Here is a 19,313-nt window from a genome sequence, read left to right on the forward strand (position 1 = left end):
TATTAGTTTAAAGGAAAGATTAGTAAGTTATTGTAATAGATCAAACTCATCCCGTTAATTAAAAGTTAAATATTGGTAATACATAACTTATTACACGTGAAATGTTATTCCCTGTTGATTAGATTTGTCATTTTTATATTAGACCATCCAAACGCAGCACAACAGTGCTGCATTTTCCGCAAGATTGGCCAGAGCGCCCCTGGTAGTATGGCGGCGGGTGAGACGCGTCTTAGAAACCCCAATGTGAGATCTAGTGTATTATATCTATGAGAGTTGGTCGTCTGGCGCGTTCGACCAATTTTCTTGTTCCGGGTTGGGTTGCTTCATAGTATAAAGCCTGTCGGAAATCCATCATAAGAAGAAGAGTCAGCTACACGTAAGGGCTGTGTTGAAGTGCTACAGCAAAAGGTATAACACATGTCTTCTGAGAAATTCACCCTGCTTTTGCGTTTGTGTTCTATTGTACATTATTATTTGTAAAGGTATGGACCAAGGACATCACGGATTAGGTGTTTGCAAGCCAGGACAAGTCCCTCTCTACTACTTTCCAGTTACTGTTAATGTAAAACCACACGAGTTTGCCATTGTTATGAAATGGGTAGATTACTAACATGTTTCAATCCACGTGGACTTGCGTAATGGTTAGCATTCGATCCCAAGACTCTGGAGTAGTTTTAAGGGAAATTAAATTATTATAGATTTTAGTCTCGTCATACCTTAATCTGAACCTAACATTCACTCTAACCATAACCAGTCGTGTCTTACGATGCTTAACATTACCCGAACCTCACCCTAACCATAACCATACCTCTACCTATTCCCGAGTCTTGGGCTCTAAAGGCACTCTCGGGTAATGCTATCCCCATGCTGACTGGCGCAATCTCCAGGTATGGTGTTCAGGGCTGCTGCTCCGTCTGCTACCGGTCAAATCTTGCAGTATGTAAAGTTAGGTAAACTGGGCACATCTTGGTTTTAATCTGGGTCACCCCACTAACAGCTACATTGACTTACTCCACCCGTCTACTGTTTGAATCTTGGAGTTTTATGTTTTCAAATATACCACAGTGTTTCCAAACAAAATTAATGGAGAACGTTAGATCCCAGGACTCTGGAGTAGGCAGGGGTAACTCGTTTTGACATATCACAGTAAAAAAGCACGTGTAAATAATGACATTAATAATTTAACTGCTTCAGTTTCAGGGTCCTGGTATTGAGTAGTACTGGGACAATGTCCTGGTTTACTGGGACACTTCAGTAACAGTTGTGCCAATCCCTTTATGACATATCAGCATATATGCTATGAAAAGGGACTGAGAAATGTCATTTTGGAATATATAAATCTACAAAATGGCTTTTCTTTAATGGAGGCTCTAGCATGCCCTGTGAAGTGAAGCCTCGGTTCGTGGTTCTGTATGGGTCCCAGAAGGGCCAAGCCGAGTCCATAGCAGAGGGGATAGCTGAGGCGGCACAGGAGCACGGACTGGTTGCTGAGCTCAGTTGCTTGAACCAGAAAGAGAAGGTAGCTGTTGCACATTTGACCTGTTTCACACAGTGGTTTAAGCCCCTCTTCTATTGCATTGCTAATGACACACAATAACACATCAGTAACACCTTAGTAAACATCAAATTGCCTGATGATTGTGTGGATATTAATGTGAAGTGTTTTTCATATGGACTGGGAACACCAGCCATTCATTAACCATATAACTGGTTCCAGTACAATCTGGAGGAGGAGAATGCCCCAGTGGTCTTTGTTGTGTCTACTACTGGAGATGGTGAACCACCAGACAATGCCCTCCAATTTGTAAGAGGCATCAAGAAGAAGACCCTTTCCACTGATCATTATAAACACCTTTGCTATGCACTTTTAGGTAAAAACTACTATGAGGGTTTCATGTAGCACTCTTTGCAGTTCATCTGTAAAACTGAGGAGCTTGATTTGCAAAACATATTTGTGTTCATCATTAAAAGACACAGCATTGTTCCTGGCTTGACAGATATGTTTTCTTCTGTCTGCCTTCAGCGTTAGGAGACACAAATTATGCAAATTTCTGCAACTGTGGGAAGACAATAGAGCGACGTCTGCAGGAACTTGGAGCCAAACAATTCTATGCAACAGGATATGCAGATGATGGTGTAGGGTAAGTTCTGCACTAGTTCCAACAAAGTTTTGTTTCTCTTCTTTTTACTGCACTGCTGTCATTTTAGCTTCTTGTGGACTTTGCTTTCTCCAGCCTGGAGCTGACTGTGGACCCTTGGATTGAAGGACTGTGGAAAGCCATTAAAGGAGCCTTAACAAAAATGGATTCTAATCAGACTGCTCACCTGAAAGGGGACGTGGAGGATTCATCAAAGGAAACTCTGGATTCATCCATACCAGATGTCCAGCTTAACCTCCTAAGCCTTACTGACCAGCAGAGCTGCAAGTCAGTCAGAGTGCCTGTAGATAGGGACTACAAATATGCACCTGCTGTTTCATTTTCAGCTTCTGCTACACAGACTGCTCTTTCTGATCACAGGCCAGCTTCTCCTGCAGGGAGCCCTGGCTTGGAATCCCAGTCCTGTGGCACTCCTGGTACATTTACATCAGTACTGAAGACACAGACCGGGGCTGCTGGAGTTCCCCGTGCTGCATTGGCAGCCTCACTGACACGCTCCCTGCCCCCGCTGTCAGAGTCTTCTCTTAATGTTCCTGCTCTGCCTGCTCCCTACCTGGATGTTTCTCTTCAGGATGTGAGCTCTTGTGAACAGGTGAGTAAAATTGCTGCTGATGAAACTAGTGTTTGTGCCATACTCATCTCATAAAAGCTTTCTTTCAGATTACTGGACCATTAAACAAAGAAACTCTTTATGAGGTACCCATATCCAGGGCAGTTCAGATGACCAGAGGAGATTCAGTCAAGATGAGCCTTCTTCTAGAGTTGGACATCTCTGTAAGCTTGACAAAGCAGTGTACATTTCCTACATTTTTCTAAACCTGCACTGAGTTTTAGTTTAAACTATACATATTTCTTCCACCCCAGGCTTATCCAACAATGGCCTATCAACCAGGGGATGCTTTTGATGTGTACTGCCCAAACAGGGCATCTGAAGTGGACAACATGCTCCACAGATTGGGCCTGTATGACCTCAGGAACCATCATGCCCTTGTTTCGTTAAAAAAGGATACAAAGAAAAAAGGTAAGGTGCACATTTCATGTCATTTTAACATGCATGATTACTGCACTTTTAAAAGAGCATTGTAACACAAATTACACACAGTTACACAGCACTGACAACACAGTATTCCTTATGTGATAATGACAAATTTTCAAATGCTCCTTATTTATCTTATTTGTTGTTCTTCCATGGATGTAGGTGCCCAGCTGCCATCTTACATCCCTCAGAACATTTCTCTGCTGTACATGCTCACATGGTGTCTAGAGATCAGAAGTGTTCCTAAGAAGGTAGAGTACACTATGTCTAAACATTGCTCTGCAACTGCTGACTTTGTAAATTGCATAAACCAAGCCACTTTGTTTCATGTGACATCCTATTTGTTGTTGTTGCATATCAGCATAATAAGAGGGAAGACGTTATTTTAAGTGTTATGTTTTCTCCAGCTACGGCACACTGCTTTTATATGTGCCGTCAAAGCTTGGGGTCATGCTTGCGCATATGCAATTATATTTCAACAATTCCATTTTACACTGATTTCTTTACTGGACAAGCCTATTGGTACTCAGTCTATATTAGGACACAGTCGGTCCCCAGAAGATTTTCATGGAGCCATAGTTTTGTTTCCCAAGCTCAGGCATAACTAAATATGTAAAGTGAGGTTGAAGCCTGAAATAAAGATGAAATTTTCCTGTTCTTCTGCAGCAATGGCCATGAACATGTGGTTTCTCTTCTTCTCTAGCATTTGCAACGTTCCTTCAAATACTGTAATGAACGTTCCTCTGCTCCTTGTCCTGTTTCTAATTACCATCACCAGTTACCGCTTTCACAACATTACATTCACATCCTGATTTTCATCATGCAAGTTTAATTCATTGTTTAATAAAAACATTATAGTCTAACGAAATTGAAAACCATAAAATTTGCTCCCTCACAGGCTGCACCAGTAGTTTACTGTTCTTCATAAACAGCGTAGTGAGTGACAAAAGGAAGACTGTTTGGAAAATGTCACAATATGGCAGCCGTCCAGTAACCCATTAATAAATAAAATATTTTAAAGGGCAACTGCACACTAAATTATTTTTTGGCTGTACACATAATCACATATAATTTTGTTGCCATATGCTGTCAATACAGGTGATATACTGTATCTAACAAAATTCAGTACACACAACATATAGGCATGAAGATATGTCTGCTGTTTTCAGAACTTAACAATATATTTAGATTTGATGAACAGTAACTGTAGCAGTGAGCAACAGCAGTGCTACTTTATTGACACTCCCCAGATGAGAGACAGCCACACACAGCAGAGTCTCTCCTATAATGCTGCTAGCTCAGCTACAACTCAGGTATCCATACAGTAACTCTTGTAAAAGGACATAAACATGCTTGTAATGACTGTCAGAGCTCCCACAGACTCTCAAATTTGGCACACGTGTCCACTTTGACTCAAGGATGAATTGATTAGATTTTGGTGGTCAAAGGTCAGTGACCTCACTTCTGTTCCATACCCATGAATTTGACTTGTTGGCGGAGGCATACAACTGTGAAGCGGTAATTGAAGCTAAAATATGCTGGGAGAGCACAAAGTTATAGCATGACGGTGTGTAGCTGCCCTTAAAGTATTGTTCAGAATTCAACTTTAAGAGATGCTATAAAACATAATATAAAAATAATGAGAAGCACAGATGCTCCTTTTCAGTGTTATTCAATTCCTGCACACAAATGAGCTATTCACAAACCGTTGTCTAGAAGGCAGCAGTTTTTATTTTATAACACCTGGCTGTGTAGTCCAAGCAGATAGTCTTTTTTACTAAAGCATTTACAATGCCTACAGTTTTTAAATGCCATGATTTTAAGATCATGAAAGATAAATCACCTCAGTCTCTTGGTCAGAACAGTTCCTAATAATAGGTGTCATACCATCAAATAGAGGTAGATTTTCTTGCACATACTGATGCACCATCTCTGGGACAAATGTTAGAACACTCAATCCGTCACGAGATGTCACGAGAGCGGGACAGCTACAGTCACAGTTTGACAAAAGTGTTGGTGAAGTCCTGGCTCTGCTGATAATAGTTCTCCCACTACAATCTGCAGGAATGTACCACTAATCGCTTCATGCAGGCACTCAAACTATAATGAATCACTAAAATTAGAACACTTGAGCATGACAAATATTTCAAAGTCCTGATTACTGGATCAGATTGATTAATGGTTGTGGAATGCAGTCAGATCACTCTAGAAGTTAAACAGGAGCTGCATTTGAATATTTCTTTAAATACAATGCCCTATAATACCATATTAGCAATTATTAATGTAAAGCCAATGAAACTGCAGCTTATCTTTTGCATATATAATAGATTGATTATGTTGCTTAATCTGCCAAGGGATCAAAATAATGCTTCTTTGCTTGTGCTAAAATCTCTGTAGTTTGAAAAGCATTTAAAAACTAAATGACAGTTTAGTTATGGGGGCACAAAGTGCATTGTACATATTAAAATAGCTGTATCCATAACTGAGCTGCTGTCAAGGCCAGCCTCTACAGTTTTATCTGGAAGATTTACAAAGACTTGGGTCTTATATGCATTACAGTTTGTCCTGCTGCGGGGTCACAACATGGATTAACTTTTTTTTACAGTTGTGAATAGGTACCTTAACCAGAACACCTGAAAAAACATGACCGTTGTTACTGATAGAGGTGCAGAGCAGCCGCAAGTGAATTCACATACAATCTCTCTCTCTCTCTCTCTCGGTCAGGCGTTTCTGCGAGCGCTGGTGGAGCATACAGGGGACAGTGAGCAGAGAAGGAGACTGCAGGAGCTCTGCAGTAAACAAGGTGCCGCAGACTACAACCTGTATGTGAGAGACCCGAGCCTCAGCGTTCTGGAGCTTCTCACAGCCTTCCCATCCTGCTCACCTCCTCTCAGCCTCCTCATAGGTCAGAAACCCTGCTGTTATCTCACTCCATCAGTCAGTTTTGAACTCCAAAGTTCTGAGAGTCCATAACAATCAGGGTCTTTGGCTAAAACCTATACTTGCTGGAAGCATTACTTAACACTACGTGAAAATCACTCTGAAGTACAAAATTTGATGAAACAACATGTTTGTTTCTGTCATTTTTATTTTACTTTGTTACATATCAAATAGGTGTTTTTATATGTAACCATCATGTTTACCCAGTAACCGATAGGAAAACAGACTAATGTTATGGCATTATTTAAAATCTTTTTTCATATCATAGAGTTTTATTATTATAATAGATTCATTTTAATTAATAGCAGGCTTTTATGTTGCCAGAGGCAAATGAGGAATTTCAGTGACTGACATGTGTGTGGGATTTGGACTGCACCTGTTCAAAATGTCAGTGGATTAATTTACTTCAGAACTATTTATTTAACTTCTGAAAGACCTCAGGTAATGTCAGGTCTACTGTATTAGTTATTTACGTCTTTTGTCTGTCTGGATTATTTCCATCCAGTAGGGGTCACTGTAGCCCCAGTAACATGAGCTTAGCCTGCAGATTTTTTTCAGCACATTTAATTATACAGCGTGGTCAGACAGTGTAGATCAGAGGGCTCCACAAAGGATCAACTCTCATTTCCTCGTCTCATTTTTAAGGCCACACTATTCCAATATGGCTTTTGTGTCACCGTTTCTGTGAATATAATGGCAGTATCGTAGCAGTGAGTCAAGAAAACTTTTTCAGTTTATTCATTATCTCCTTCCCTGCTAATAATATAGATTTTTTTTGCTCCTGTGTGCCAACTACGGCATCCCTCTTTTGACCATTTGAGCCAGCTGTTTATAGAAAACTAACATTTTCTCTCAGCTCATTAAGACAGTTGGCTGGTCATTCAGCATAGATCTAATAAGATTTGACCAAAACTTACCAAACAGTGAAATTAGTTGGCTACAGTTTTATGTACAAGTTGAGCTGTCCTTTAAAACAGCTGCGCCACAGCTCTTGGCCAGCCCCAGTGTCAGTTATTTTTGGCCTACTTGCCAACCACAGCAGTTTTTATAGAGTAGTGAACTGATGCATAAATCGGGACGATTGTGTCCTTGTGAAAAATGTGGTGTTGGAATCTCTTCAGGGCAACAGCTGTTATTTGGGGTTCATGGGGCCGTCTCTTGGTGAGCCACTGAGCTTTGCAAGGACACAAGTGCATGAGGTCAGCCTGGATCATAGGTTAACGGTCAACTCTGACTCAGTGTGCCACTGCCGTGCTGCTGCAGTTTTACACTCTTCTTGGTTCATTACCTCGAGTGAGGGTTTGCTGATCAGAGTTTATGCTGGTATGCGCTAACTATAAATAATGAGGAGAGATGTGTCTATGCCCAGATGTCTTTGGCCAAGTGCAGGCTGGGTATTAAAGTAAAGGCTGAGTATAAATTGAGAAAGATACCTGCTTCCCACAGTCAGCTATCTTGTCATATGCTCCATTGTTTCATATAGTGTGTCAGTTGAAAAGGTTGGGGTCACAGCCCCAGGGAACTGAGTCCTATCCATGGGCATTTTCTTTTTTCAATTTACTTTATCTCAGGGCTCAAATGAAATTGTACCAGGGTGCAGTTTTATTCTTTTTCCAGCTCGATTGTAACCTGTGAAACTAAAGTAATGTGTATCTCTATTTCATGGCTAGAGTTTCTTCTTTCTCCATAAAATCTTTTAAAAAGTTTCCTGGTTATAAGTACTGTATATCACATATATTCCCACTTGATTCATTGACGATGAAAAAAATGGCTTGGACAACATTTAAATGGTTCTGAAAAACCAAGCCGAGCAGGTTGTTTTCTCACAAGTAACGTCAAATTAGCATATGTAGGCTATTAGAAAAAAGGAAGAAACCTTCCCACGGAGAATTCTTCTTAATGCTTTAATGCTAACAACCTCCTTAATTTTGTCTGCAGTGAAAGAAACTATCTTTATGCTTTGAGACGTATAACTTCTGTGTTCAGCCACATTGTATCAAAAAATTTTTCCCCACTAAAATGCTACTTCTGCACATAAATTGCATTGCAGAGAGGCTTTTTGAGATGGAATAGATTATATTGTTTCGCAGTATGATCGATGAAACCCCTGAAAAAATGATCATCTCCAAAAACATAGCCTGGGACCCTAGGACTGTATTTTCTAGAGCAGAGATCTTTTCTGAAATATATATTTTAAGATGTATCCTCAAGTCACTCGCTGCAACAAAAACACTTTGCACTCATAAGGTTTAAAAGTGATATATCCCTTTGTAGCTACCATAAGTATCATCATGGTGCAGTGATGTGAGATGATGGATTGATTGTCCTCAGCTTCAGGCATGTACTGTCACTCTCTGATAAAAAGGCAGCGGCTCGAGCGTTGTGCAGCTGCAGTGGATTGTGTTAACATATATATGATATACCCTCTGATGGAGAGTTGAGTGTTTACCATGATGGAAAGGATTGGTAGATACGTGGTATGTCATGACTGGTCCAAAAGGATATTGTCCTTTGCAGGCTTCTTAGGCTTTTTATTATAAACTTTGAAAAAAAGGGATGATTTCTTGTTATTCATTCTTTTACAGCTTAGTCTTAATTATTTCTGAAGATTTATTAACAAATGACTCATCTACAGCACAAACATATTGATTATAACAAGGCAAGGCCAGCCTGTAACCTTAGCTGTTCTTGTGAAATTTGGCTGCCCTGCAGTTCAGTGTGTGCTCAGCCTCCATGTTTAAACATTTCAACCTCTTCTTCAGAATAAAAGTCCTCTTTATTAAAGTTAGTTAGTTTATATATATATCTCTGTTGACTTACAAAACATTTGTCATTTTGTTGATCAGATGATTAAATATAAAGAAAACTGAAGAAAAACACCAGATACAACGCCATATACACTTCTAATTTCCTTTGAGTACTGTGGTTAGAATGCTCTTAATTCTTTTGGACAAAAGCACCCGCAAAATGAATTTAATGCTGTGATACATTGTACATTAAATAACAGAATAAAGGAAATAAATACTGCAAGCCCAAAGTTTATCCTGAAAAAGGGCTTTAGCGATATTTGGTATGTGAGAAGCTAAAAACAAAGATGAAACTTATTCTATATTAGAGATGCCACATTGAACAAATCCACTTTTCTTCTTCTAGACCAACAGCGCACAGGGTGACATACCAGATAAAAACATGCTTCTTCAAATTAGTTATAATTCTCCTAATTTTCTCATATTCATATTTTTCTGTCATAATTTTCTTTTAATTAGTCTAGTCAATATATCATTAACTCACTATTCATTGCTCTCTAAAAAGGAAATGTTTTTACTATATCAGTGAATCTAAATGAGGCCTGTTTTTGTTCAAAAAGCTGCTTTCAAATGTACAATTTAAGCGTTTCATGCATCACATTAAAAAGAATTACCGGCTTAAAGTGCCAAGTCCTCACACCCTGAGCTGTTTGGATGTCAGAGAAATCCATAAAGAGAGGAGACAAGATCTAGTCCAGCTGTTTGTGTTTCCCACCAGTTTACCAGAAAAATGTGTCTCAGCTGGTGCATGCTGTAGCTTTGCTTTTCCACATCCATATATCGCTGAGATGCATGTAAACTGTAAGGGGCACATAGCAGGTACATCACATAACTCCCAATCACAATAGCCACCCATCTTAGGAAATGGCTACTGGGTGAAGAGTTATCTCTGTCTCTAACAAGTTTCTCTGATTTCTCTGACACCTCCTCACGGATGCAGTGCAGACTGCATATTACCCAAAAGAGGGCACCTTCATGGCTGGCATTGAAATAAGGTCTGCATAAGCAATCTGTTTCCTACTGGCTCCACATCTGGACACTTGGGATTTCATAACCCTGAGTTTGTAATTTCATAAATATAGAAATGTGTCCTAGAAACAAGATTGTAACCTGGGTGGGGGTTACTGAGAATAAACTGGTAGCTAGGATGTCTCGGTGGACCGAGAAGACGTACATGTATTTTGTCTCGTGCCAGTCATAGTTGTCTGTCTAACAAAACTGTAGTAAGACATCGGGATGACTGACGGCTGTGCTTGCCTTTCAGAGCATTTGCCGAAACTGCAGTCCAGACCTTACTCAGCAGCCAGGTAAGGTGACAGAAACACAAGAATGTAGCTTACATTTTGTACTGCACCAAACTGTGCTCTTATCACTTATTTGGAGAAACAAGTTTATGAATATGCATGTCTGCTTTATTCTTAGCAATAATTATGTGTCATAATTATGGCATGCTAAGGAAGTAATTGATATATCTCCTTTATTTGGAACACTGTTATTACTTACTCAGCTGCAACATGACTTCCTTTCCTCTCATTTGTTTAGACATTTCAAACAAGACACCTGATTAATTCGACCCAGGTGTCTCTTAAATAGCTGCCTTCTTCCACACTTGTATTTTTAATCATGGGGAAGATACAAAGAATGTTTCTAAAAATCATATAGCATTTATTACAAATACATCAAAAAGTCTTGGCAATTGTGGATTGAGTTTTCAAATAATCTTGAGAGATTTTATTGTAACATGAAAAGGGCTCCAGCAATTGTATTAAGTTTGGCCTTTTCTTACGAATTTCAAAAATGCATTTAAACAGAAATGATCCTAGTTCCTGATATACTACCATTATAGTAACAGTTTTTTGTGTATGCGCTGGTGATAAATAAAAAAAGAAACATGTTGCAACTGGAGACTTTCAGGAGCTGCTTTAATTTGCAAATTCAGCAACTGTGATAAACTGTGGATTCTCCACTGACCTCAGAATTTTTGTATGTGATACGAGCCTCTCTGGAACTTGATGTGACTAACGTACCAGAAGCAGAGTGTACATTCCTCCAGGAACTCCTGTGCAATAATTCATTGCCTAAACAGTTTAGTACACAGTTCAGCGATTCAACCAACTTATGACAAATTACCCAAGTAATACACATTTTTATTTTTGATCCTGTCAGGCACCACACCAGATTAGACAGAGGGGAAAGAAATATTACTTCTTGCTGTATTGGGGTTCTGCCAAACACCCGCAAATTGGTGATTAAAAAAACACACACACACACACACTCTGCTCAGTCATCATTGACGTAGATAAATGTAGGCCTATTTACTCTGGGCTGAGGAAACGGACTCCACACATGAGAAACTGTTCAGTTTAAATCTGCAGTATATAACAGGTACTAACAGTCTGGATGGTCCTTTTCACCTTTGGTCCGATGAGGTATCACATCAAATAATGTGCTTTTTCTGATTTGGGGTGTAGAAATCTGCTCCAAAACTTGTCTTAATGTGGAGAGGTGTTGTCGAAGCCTCCTGTGACCCAGACTCATTGAACAGCACTGGCAGCAGTGCAGAGATATTAGCTTCTAAAAGGTTTTGGCCACGATTGACCTCTCTAACCAATCAGATTTATGCTTGATCAGAAAGTTTGGTTGTATTCTAAATTACTGTAATGACAGACAGAAGAGCTGGACACAGCGTGGCGGAGCGTAGCAAGTCGTACTAGAGAATAGTGGAGCAGGGAGAGGGAGCGCTGGGCAGAGTGGAGTGGATTGATTTGGGGCATCATGCTAGCGCTACCTAAGGTTACATACTATAGCTTTAACTACTCGTTACTCCACCAGCTTAGTATACCACACTGCAGTGAAGACAAGGTCAGTTATCCCCTCTGAATAATTCCAATAAGAACAGGTTACAATGAGCTTATCTTCAGATACTGAGACAGTCTCACGGCAAAGTTACAATGACTCTGGCACTCCAATAGTGCTTTTGGCAGGTGCCACGTACATTTCACATTGAACAATGTGTGCGCAGTGTTGATGGTCTGGCCATGACGTGTGTCATAGGTCTCACACTCTGCCTCTCTGTGGCTTACTGAAAAACACATATAGGCAAAAACAAAGGTTAGGAGCACTCTAAGGACTTATTACAAAAGACAGTTTAATAATGATTCTTCAATTATTTCCATTTAGTTTAGTTATATTTTAGCTCACAGTTCCACCTTGTACATTGCAGTCCATGTTATGTTGGCTTTTGTTTAGCTGGGTATTTGGGGATGTAATTCTATAATGTAATTCTAGCTCAGTGATGGAGGAAACTGCAGAAATGACTGTAAATATCGTGTAGCCTTTAGCTAGTTGTGTTTATTTTAAATAGGCCCAAGTGTTCCAAGTTTTTGCCTCACTTAGCCAGCAATTGATTTGCTTTTCTTGTTAAGCTAGTGCCCATTAGATTTGCTTTAAAGCTCAAAGCAACATCTAATGCAATGTCAAATCTTCTCCGCCGCTCTCATTAGTACCTCACTTAGCTGCTTATGTGTGTGAATGTGTGTGTTTGTGTACAGAGTAGACACAGGGTACAGACAGGAGAGATGGTGCCTGTAGTTTATCAGATGGTGCAGAGACATTAGAGGCCTGCATTATTGATGCTGTGGTCAATAGAGGTCTCTAGTGGCCCACAGTAACTGGAGATTGAGGGAGGAGAGAGCAGGAGAGTGCTTCAGTTGGCAGTGAGGACTGGAGAGAAGTTTTATTGAAGTAAGACATGCAGAAAGTAAATTTTTTCTCACTCCAAGCAGAATTGTTTTCACTCTAGAATAAAGCAGATGTAATTGTGTAAATAAGTTATTCCCAACCAGCGTTAGATTTGGGAGGACTTGTATCAGTTAAACCAGCTCAACTAATTATAAAACACTGAAATTATGATTTGATTAAAAAAAATCCACACACAGACACATTGTTTTTCATTCCTTGTGGGGACTTTACATGGACTTACATTGATTTCCTGGAGACTTACCCCCACCTTAACCATAACCACTTGCCTAACCCTATTACCTGAGCCTCCGTACCTTTCTGACCCTATCCTTCTTCACAGTCCGTCTCCTTTTCACCTGCTGTGCTGTCCGTCCCTGTTTTAGACTCAGCGCTATGGGTGTCACAGCCCCCAGCCGCTCTACACCAGGACTCTGGAACCTGCACATCAGATAGATGGACTCGCAGCTCAAAACACACCTGTTTAAATAATTCAGTTGTAATCATGTCATTCTATCCATTCCATATTTTTAATTGCTGTTACATTAAATGTCTCTGTATCTTTGTTACATTGATCAGCTGGTGTTTCTTTCTAAAGATAATCTTGTGTGAATCATTTGTAGCAGTATCCTCCCTCATAATACTTGTCTTTCTGTACCCATCTGTTCTCTTTCTGCTTCTTTGAATATTACTGTATTTTTTATTTGATCTCTGTATATCTCTGTTTGTCACTGTCTGTATGGCTTACACACACACTCACACACTGTTGTTTCTCTCTATCTTTGTCTTTCTCCATCTCAAACTCTCCATGATACCATCTCTGTAGCTCACGTCTTAGGCACCCAGGAAAGCTGCATTTTGTCTTCAGCGTGGTTGAGTTAGCAGCATGCTCTGGACGGCCTGTGGGTAGACAAGGCTTGTGTACCGGTTGGCTGCTTGACCTCACCAATCCGGACCTGGCTTTCCCTGGGAAGGCTGAATCCTCCAGCAGCCCAGCTCTGCCAAGGGTAATCAATACATCTGGAAACATAGGGCTGAAATGAGATTTTTGATTTCAATTTGTGATTACAAGTATTTTGCTACTCCTTCCCTGCTTTGCTCTCTCTTAGTTTCCATAAAAAAAAAAAAAAAAAAAATACCACGAGTAGTAGACTTCTACAGATTTTACAGTTCATGAGTATCTCAAGTAAAAGAGAAGGCAGACTGAGAAAACTGTGCAGTGTCTTGCATTAAGGATTCATTCTGTTTCTACTGTGTGTTGTAGGCTGATCTGGAAACTCAATTTTAATGTGTATGACACTAAAAAAACTTTAAGCCAGTTTTGATTAGTTAATTTAAAAAATCATTTAAATGAAAGCAAGTAAATCCCCTCAGCTTATGAGTTTTCACATTAGAATGTCTTTAGAATATTAAGTAGATCAGTTCATAGGTTGATAGGCCCACAGTGTCTTCTGGTCATTGTTGTAATTACGCTTGTTGTTTTAAATGCCTTCTAATGGCCTCTGACCCTAGATCCATGTGAGTTTGAGAGCCAACTGTGCCTTTCGACCTCCTTCTGACCCTTCAGTGCCCTTTATAATGGTTGGACCAGGCACAGGAGTTGCCCCCTTCATTGGCTTCCTCCAGCAAAGGTATAGCAAATTTACCACAACATGACGATATTATCTTGCACAATAGTTATATTTTTGATCAAGTAAAAGGCATGCAGTTTAGGTTGAGATCCCCATTTTGCAAACAAGTGCATGTTACAAGATAGGCTGCTCAAGTAGGTCAGTCACATGTTGTTGCCAAGCATCAGAAACATGCAGGTTATCTTCTGATCCCTATTACACAGGGTATTCAAACTACAACTGCGTCACCCCGTAATGAATATTCACCACATTGAAGTGATGTTAAGTGCACATCATCTATCCATATTTTCAAGTAATCTGCAGAGACCCTAAATGAGACCCTCCTTGAAGCCGATAAAAGTCCATGCCATGTACGTCTCATAAAGCATAATAAACTTAACGGCGAGCGCTGTGATCACATTGGGGATTATTTCAGATGCTTCGCTCGTCTCAACAGGAATAAATTAGACTCTCTCCAATGCACATGTTCATGACTTGTTCTGTAATGAACAGCAAGGAGTCAAAGCAGCACATGGGGCATTATTGATTTGAAAGTAAAAAGTCCAGTAAGTGCTGGCCGCATTGTTGGAGTAAATCATTTCTTGTAATTGCCAGTGAGGTGGTGTGAGGATATTGGCTGTTAGCTGAGTATGTAGTAGTTCTCTCCAGCTTGTTTAACCATCACTGTCTAAATGCTTGACGAGTGAAATCGTTTTGTAGAAAACATGACATTTGGTTTGATTTTCTGAGGGTCTGAATTGACGGCTAAATCAAGACTGCAAGAAGGTGGCGTATCAGGAAGATACAATGTGACTGAAGCTCCTCTATCCAGGCTGATGTCTGTATGTTGAACCTGGCCCACAGCCACTATGACTTGTCAGAAAGCAGCGTAAGCCTTTTTAGTCAGACTGACATGTCTAACTCTTGGGTGGCTTTGTATAAATGAGGTTGTGCCCCAGTCAACTTCAATTGTCTGTAAACCCCCCCCCCCCCAATGTCCCACTCTGTTGGGGGGGGTGGCACTCGTGAGAGGTGACACAGCACTGGAGTGATGATGATGGTGGATTGTCTCCAGCAGAATCTGGGAAGGATGGGTGGTCACCTAGGGTGAGAGGTGTTTGTGCCTCTGGGATGCAGGGGCGCTGAAGATAGCACATGTTTTTTGGACTGACCTGGTCACACCACTTGCAGACAGACTCTTAATGATCAAGGCTGAGCCAGAGGGACGGTACTCTGGTGCAAGGCAGTGATATGAACATATCAGTCTTACTTTGATCTTTGCAGCAGTATCCAGACATTGCTTTCTAAAGTCTAAGATATCAAAATACGCATTTAAAGGTTTTATTAATGGTCTGTCCTTGCAAAGCTGCTTGTCAGTGCAAACCAAACTCTGAGATTGATTTTTGGTAGGCTTTGTTTCAAAATGCAGCAACCACTATCCGTCATTTAATGCATCCTTTAGAGTTCAGTGTTGGATTTTTTTTGTTGTTTTTTTATTTCAAGAGGCTTGTCTCTGTTAAAATGTGAACGGATTCATCAGCTCTCCTTCCTCCTTGTGTCCTTTCTCCCTCTCTTCATCTCTCATCCTTTCCCCTGCTAGCTGCATGTTGTGCTGGATGATTGTAAATACCTGTCATGGTGAGCGGCGTTGTACGGAGTCCAACTTGAGATTCCAAACAAAGCCTCAGCGACTGATGCCGCACTCTGATAGAAGATAACAATCAGCAGTTTGTCAACGGGATGCCGTATGTGCCTCAAGGCCTGAGTAGGGTCCTGTTAGCAACAAAACATCATGGGGACACTTTGATCTTTCTACCTCTCCCCTTTTTGACCCCAGCTGTTAATCGATGGCTGTTTTCAAAAGTACTTTGTATGAGTTTGCAGCACTGGTAACAAGTAAAAGATGAGTTTCTAAAGGTCAGGGGCTCACTTGGTGGCACTAGGAGAATTTAACAAGGCCTCCAATATTCTGGTATTGATTGCTGCAGTTTGCGTGGAAGGATGTTGTGGAGAATGTGATTTTCAGAGTCTTTCTGTTTAGCTTGGAGCAGTGACAATTAAACTAATATTATATTTCAACTGAGCGGTTAGCCGTAATCTCCCTAACAGCTTTAATAAGCTTTTCTATTGGGAAAAACGGTTTGCTCAGTTTAATTCTTATATATGACAGTAGGAATACTTGGCACAGTCAGTATGACAACTTGAATTAAAGTTTGTGTGTTTATGTGAACAAATATTGCGCTTTCATTTATCAGTCTAACCAGATAACTGATTACAATTAGGCTATGGCATCCTGCTACTCAGTATTGTCCTACATAATAAATACACGTTGAATGTATATGAATGTAATTTGACAGTGTAATTTTAGTGATTACACCTCGAGTTGTTGTTGTATTTAGGATTAATTTATTCTCACATTTTTATGCCTAAAAAGCCATTTGGCACCGCTCGCTGCAAAGAAAATGGAAGAACGATGTGAGATAATTGTGATGTTTTTCCAAGTCTTCACCTCAGCTCCCCTTGCTATTTTCCCCTCCTGCTGATCATCTGAGTGATGCTGAAAGGCAACCGCTTCTGATTTTGACCCCAAATGGAGTGCTCTGTGAAGGCTGCCTTCCCCCTGGGATTGTATGGCAGGCCGTTATAGTGTGAGCATGTGATGTGATGTGATTTGTATTCAGGGAATGGCGCCGGTGGGGTAAGAATGGAATCCAGGTTTTTCATATTGGTATTGATCCCTTTAGGGCAGGCAGTGAGAGGAGAGACGAGCTCACTAAAATGAGTTTACTTGAGGCTGTTTGCAGATCAAGAGAATCTCGTCCAGGATGCTAATAGATGGGATCTGAGAGTTCAGGTCAAGCAAGCCAGACAGCTCTGTTACCAGGGCCTCATTCACAGACACAAAGTTCAAACAAATGTCTCCAAAGCATTTTTATTAACTTGTCAATTCCTCATTTAATTAATGGAGAACAAGTCTTTTAGTATTCACAGTCATACTTTTGCATAAATGTTGTTTTTCCACCAAGACCAATTAGTGTAGAGCTGCAGCTCTGTTCATTATTTAACAAAATATAATAAATATGTTAAACCTTTCATCTATAAATAAAAAAGGAAAAAGGTCCAAAAGGTGACTTTATTGCATTTCTTTTTTTGTCCAACCAACAACACAAAAACTAAATATACTCAGTTTATAATTAGAATTGTATAATTTCTGAAGAAACTGCATGAGAGTATTGGGACATGTCACGACTGTAAAGAGCAAACAACTCCTGTGTCTGCCCTCAATGGGGATTGAAACCTAAAGCTTCTGATTATGGGACTAGTGTGCTAACCACACACAACTCACAGAAAAGCTTGATCTCAGGTTCATTTTTTTAAGGTGTTGTTATTGCCCATAAACTAAAACATTTACCCAAGTCAACAGGAGTAGTTGAACATGAGACTATATTGCTTTGTTAGACCGTGTAACAAAACTGAAGGGTAATCTGCCAGTTGAACAACAGGGAAATTAAAAATGACTGAAGAAGAACAAGTATAAGTCAAAAACCATGCACATTTGGAAAGGTTCAATACTCACTGACAATGTCAATGAATGACAATCACACTGAACCGTTTGTAAGGGCAAAAACTATTGACTTGTGTGAGCCAGACAGCTGGAAGTTCAATCAGCCATCACCACTTACCAGAATATTGTACTGACAACAAAATTGCCCCTAAAATAAATTGAACATTTTGATTAATTTGCTTCTTCAAGTGTCGGGATCGAACTCTGAACCTCATGACAACGACCGCTGAGGCATGCCTTCTGCTTACACACAGCACAAATTCACAGTTTCTTGAAAATAATTGGGTGAAAAATAAAGATTTTAAGATAAATGTTTTACATTATCATTTGCTTGTATATTGTGCTTGTAGAATTAAAAATAGCAGACTGAGAACAGTTTTAATTTAAGAATTACTAGTAATAAGTAGAGAAAGCACCTACTGAATAAACTGCAACTGAGGACCAGGACCTGCCGCCGATCTCTACATTTTCTAATCCAGTTTAATTTTGTGGCTGGCGAAGATATACAAAGTATGATTTAGTCTGTTGGTGAATAGCAAAAGATGGGATTTAGAGAAAGGCATGCTCCATCCTCGGAGTGTAGTGGGCGCATTCTCAGTGGCTTTCTGTGGTTTCCCTCAGCTCCTTGTAGTGGTTAGTCACTTTAACACCCCTCTCTATTTTCTGGTCCTCCTGTCTCCCTCCCTCCAGACGGGGGCTAACAGATAATGCTGCACTGTTTAGAGACTCAACTGACTGATGGCATCATGAAAGGTTGGGGGGTCAGCTGTTGTTATCTGGGAGAGAGCTGTCACCTTTGCAGGCAGGTGTGTGGCACAGATACTGGCACCCTCAGAGCAGCTTTGTGTTGCTGCATTGCCATTGTCTGCAAAGGATTCTGGGAGCTTTGCCAAACTCCCAAACCAAAAGAGGAATCACGTTCACAGCAGCGGTGTTTTTTGCACTCTGGCAAAGTGCACGTAAGTGTACAAGCAACACACCCATACACAAAGCACAGGACCAGTTTAATTTTCAGTAACTGTTTATAGTTATGGATCTATCCTTCTGTTTGGGTGAAATTTAATAATACATATAATGTCCTCACTGCAGTGAGCACAGTCATTTCCGTGCATTAGGCAATTGCGGCACTCACTGTGCTGTCATAGCAGATAGTGCTTAATGGTGTCACTACTCTTCTTTAACCTCTGCTGTTAGGAAGGACTCCCTCTCCTCCATCTGGTCTAGTCGTCAGTTAGCATTGATTGACCGCTAACATCCACGGTTTGACTTTCAGAGAGAACGAGAGGCGGGAGAACCCCGGGGCCATATTTGGTGAGACCTGGTTGTTCTTTGGTTGTCGCCACAGAGACAGAGACTACCTGTTCAGGTAAGCTGTATACCTCTTTTCTACGTTATTTACAGACCCTCATATAGTCACATCTTTTATGCATACTTTCTTTAACCTTTTGTGAGTGAGAT

The 19,313-nt window shown here is 40.3% G+C and overlaps 1 protein-coding gene across 3 annotated transcripts in view; it reads left to right on the forward strand.

Moving 5' to 3' along the window:
* Positions 1-330: 330 nt before the first annotated feature.
* mtrr (5-methyltetrahydrofolate-homocysteine methyltransferase reductase) overlaps positions 331-19,313 on the forward strand; it is a 26,454-nt gene continuing 7,471 nt past the window's right edge. The window contains exons 1-14 of one of the 3 annotated variants that reach the window (XM_020609612.1): positions 331-408; positions 1,375-1,519; positions 1,718-1,871; positions 2,024-2,141; positions 2,235-2,426; positions 2,520-2,751; positions 2,820-2,933; positions 3,024-3,180; positions 3,358-3,446; positions 5,920-6,100; positions 10,207-10,249; positions 13,507-13,687; positions 14,193-14,311; positions 19,129-19,221. In XM_020609612.1, the coding sequence (XP_020465268.1) occupies positions 1,376-1,519; positions 1,718-1,871; positions 2,024-2,141; positions 2,235-2,426; positions 2,520-2,751; positions 2,820-2,933; positions 3,024-3,180; positions 3,358-3,446; positions 5,920-6,100; positions 10,207-10,249; positions 13,507-13,687; positions 14,193-14,311; positions 19,129-19,221 (1,817 nt within the window). In that variant the 5' untranslated portion in view covers positions 331-408; position 1,375. Of the gene's footprint in view, positions 409-1,367; positions 1,520-1,717; positions 1,872-2,023; positions 2,142-2,234; positions 2,427-2,519; positions 2,752-2,819; positions 2,934-3,023; positions 3,181-3,357; positions 3,447-5,919; positions 6,101-10,206; positions 10,250-13,506; positions 13,688-14,192; positions 14,312-18,545; positions 18,691-19,128; positions 19,222-19,313 lie in introns of those variants that run through there. The other 2 variants (XM_020609613.1, XM_020609611.1) reach the window with 2 other exon arrangements.

Source organism: Monopterus albus, unplaced genomic scaffold (assembly GCF_001952655.1).
Source record: "Monopterus albus unplaced genomic scaffold, M_albus_1.0 scaffold100.1, whole genome shotgun sequence".
Lineage (NCBI taxonomy): Eukaryota > Metazoa > Chordata > Actinopteri > Synbranchiformes > Synbranchidae > Monopterus > Monopterus albus.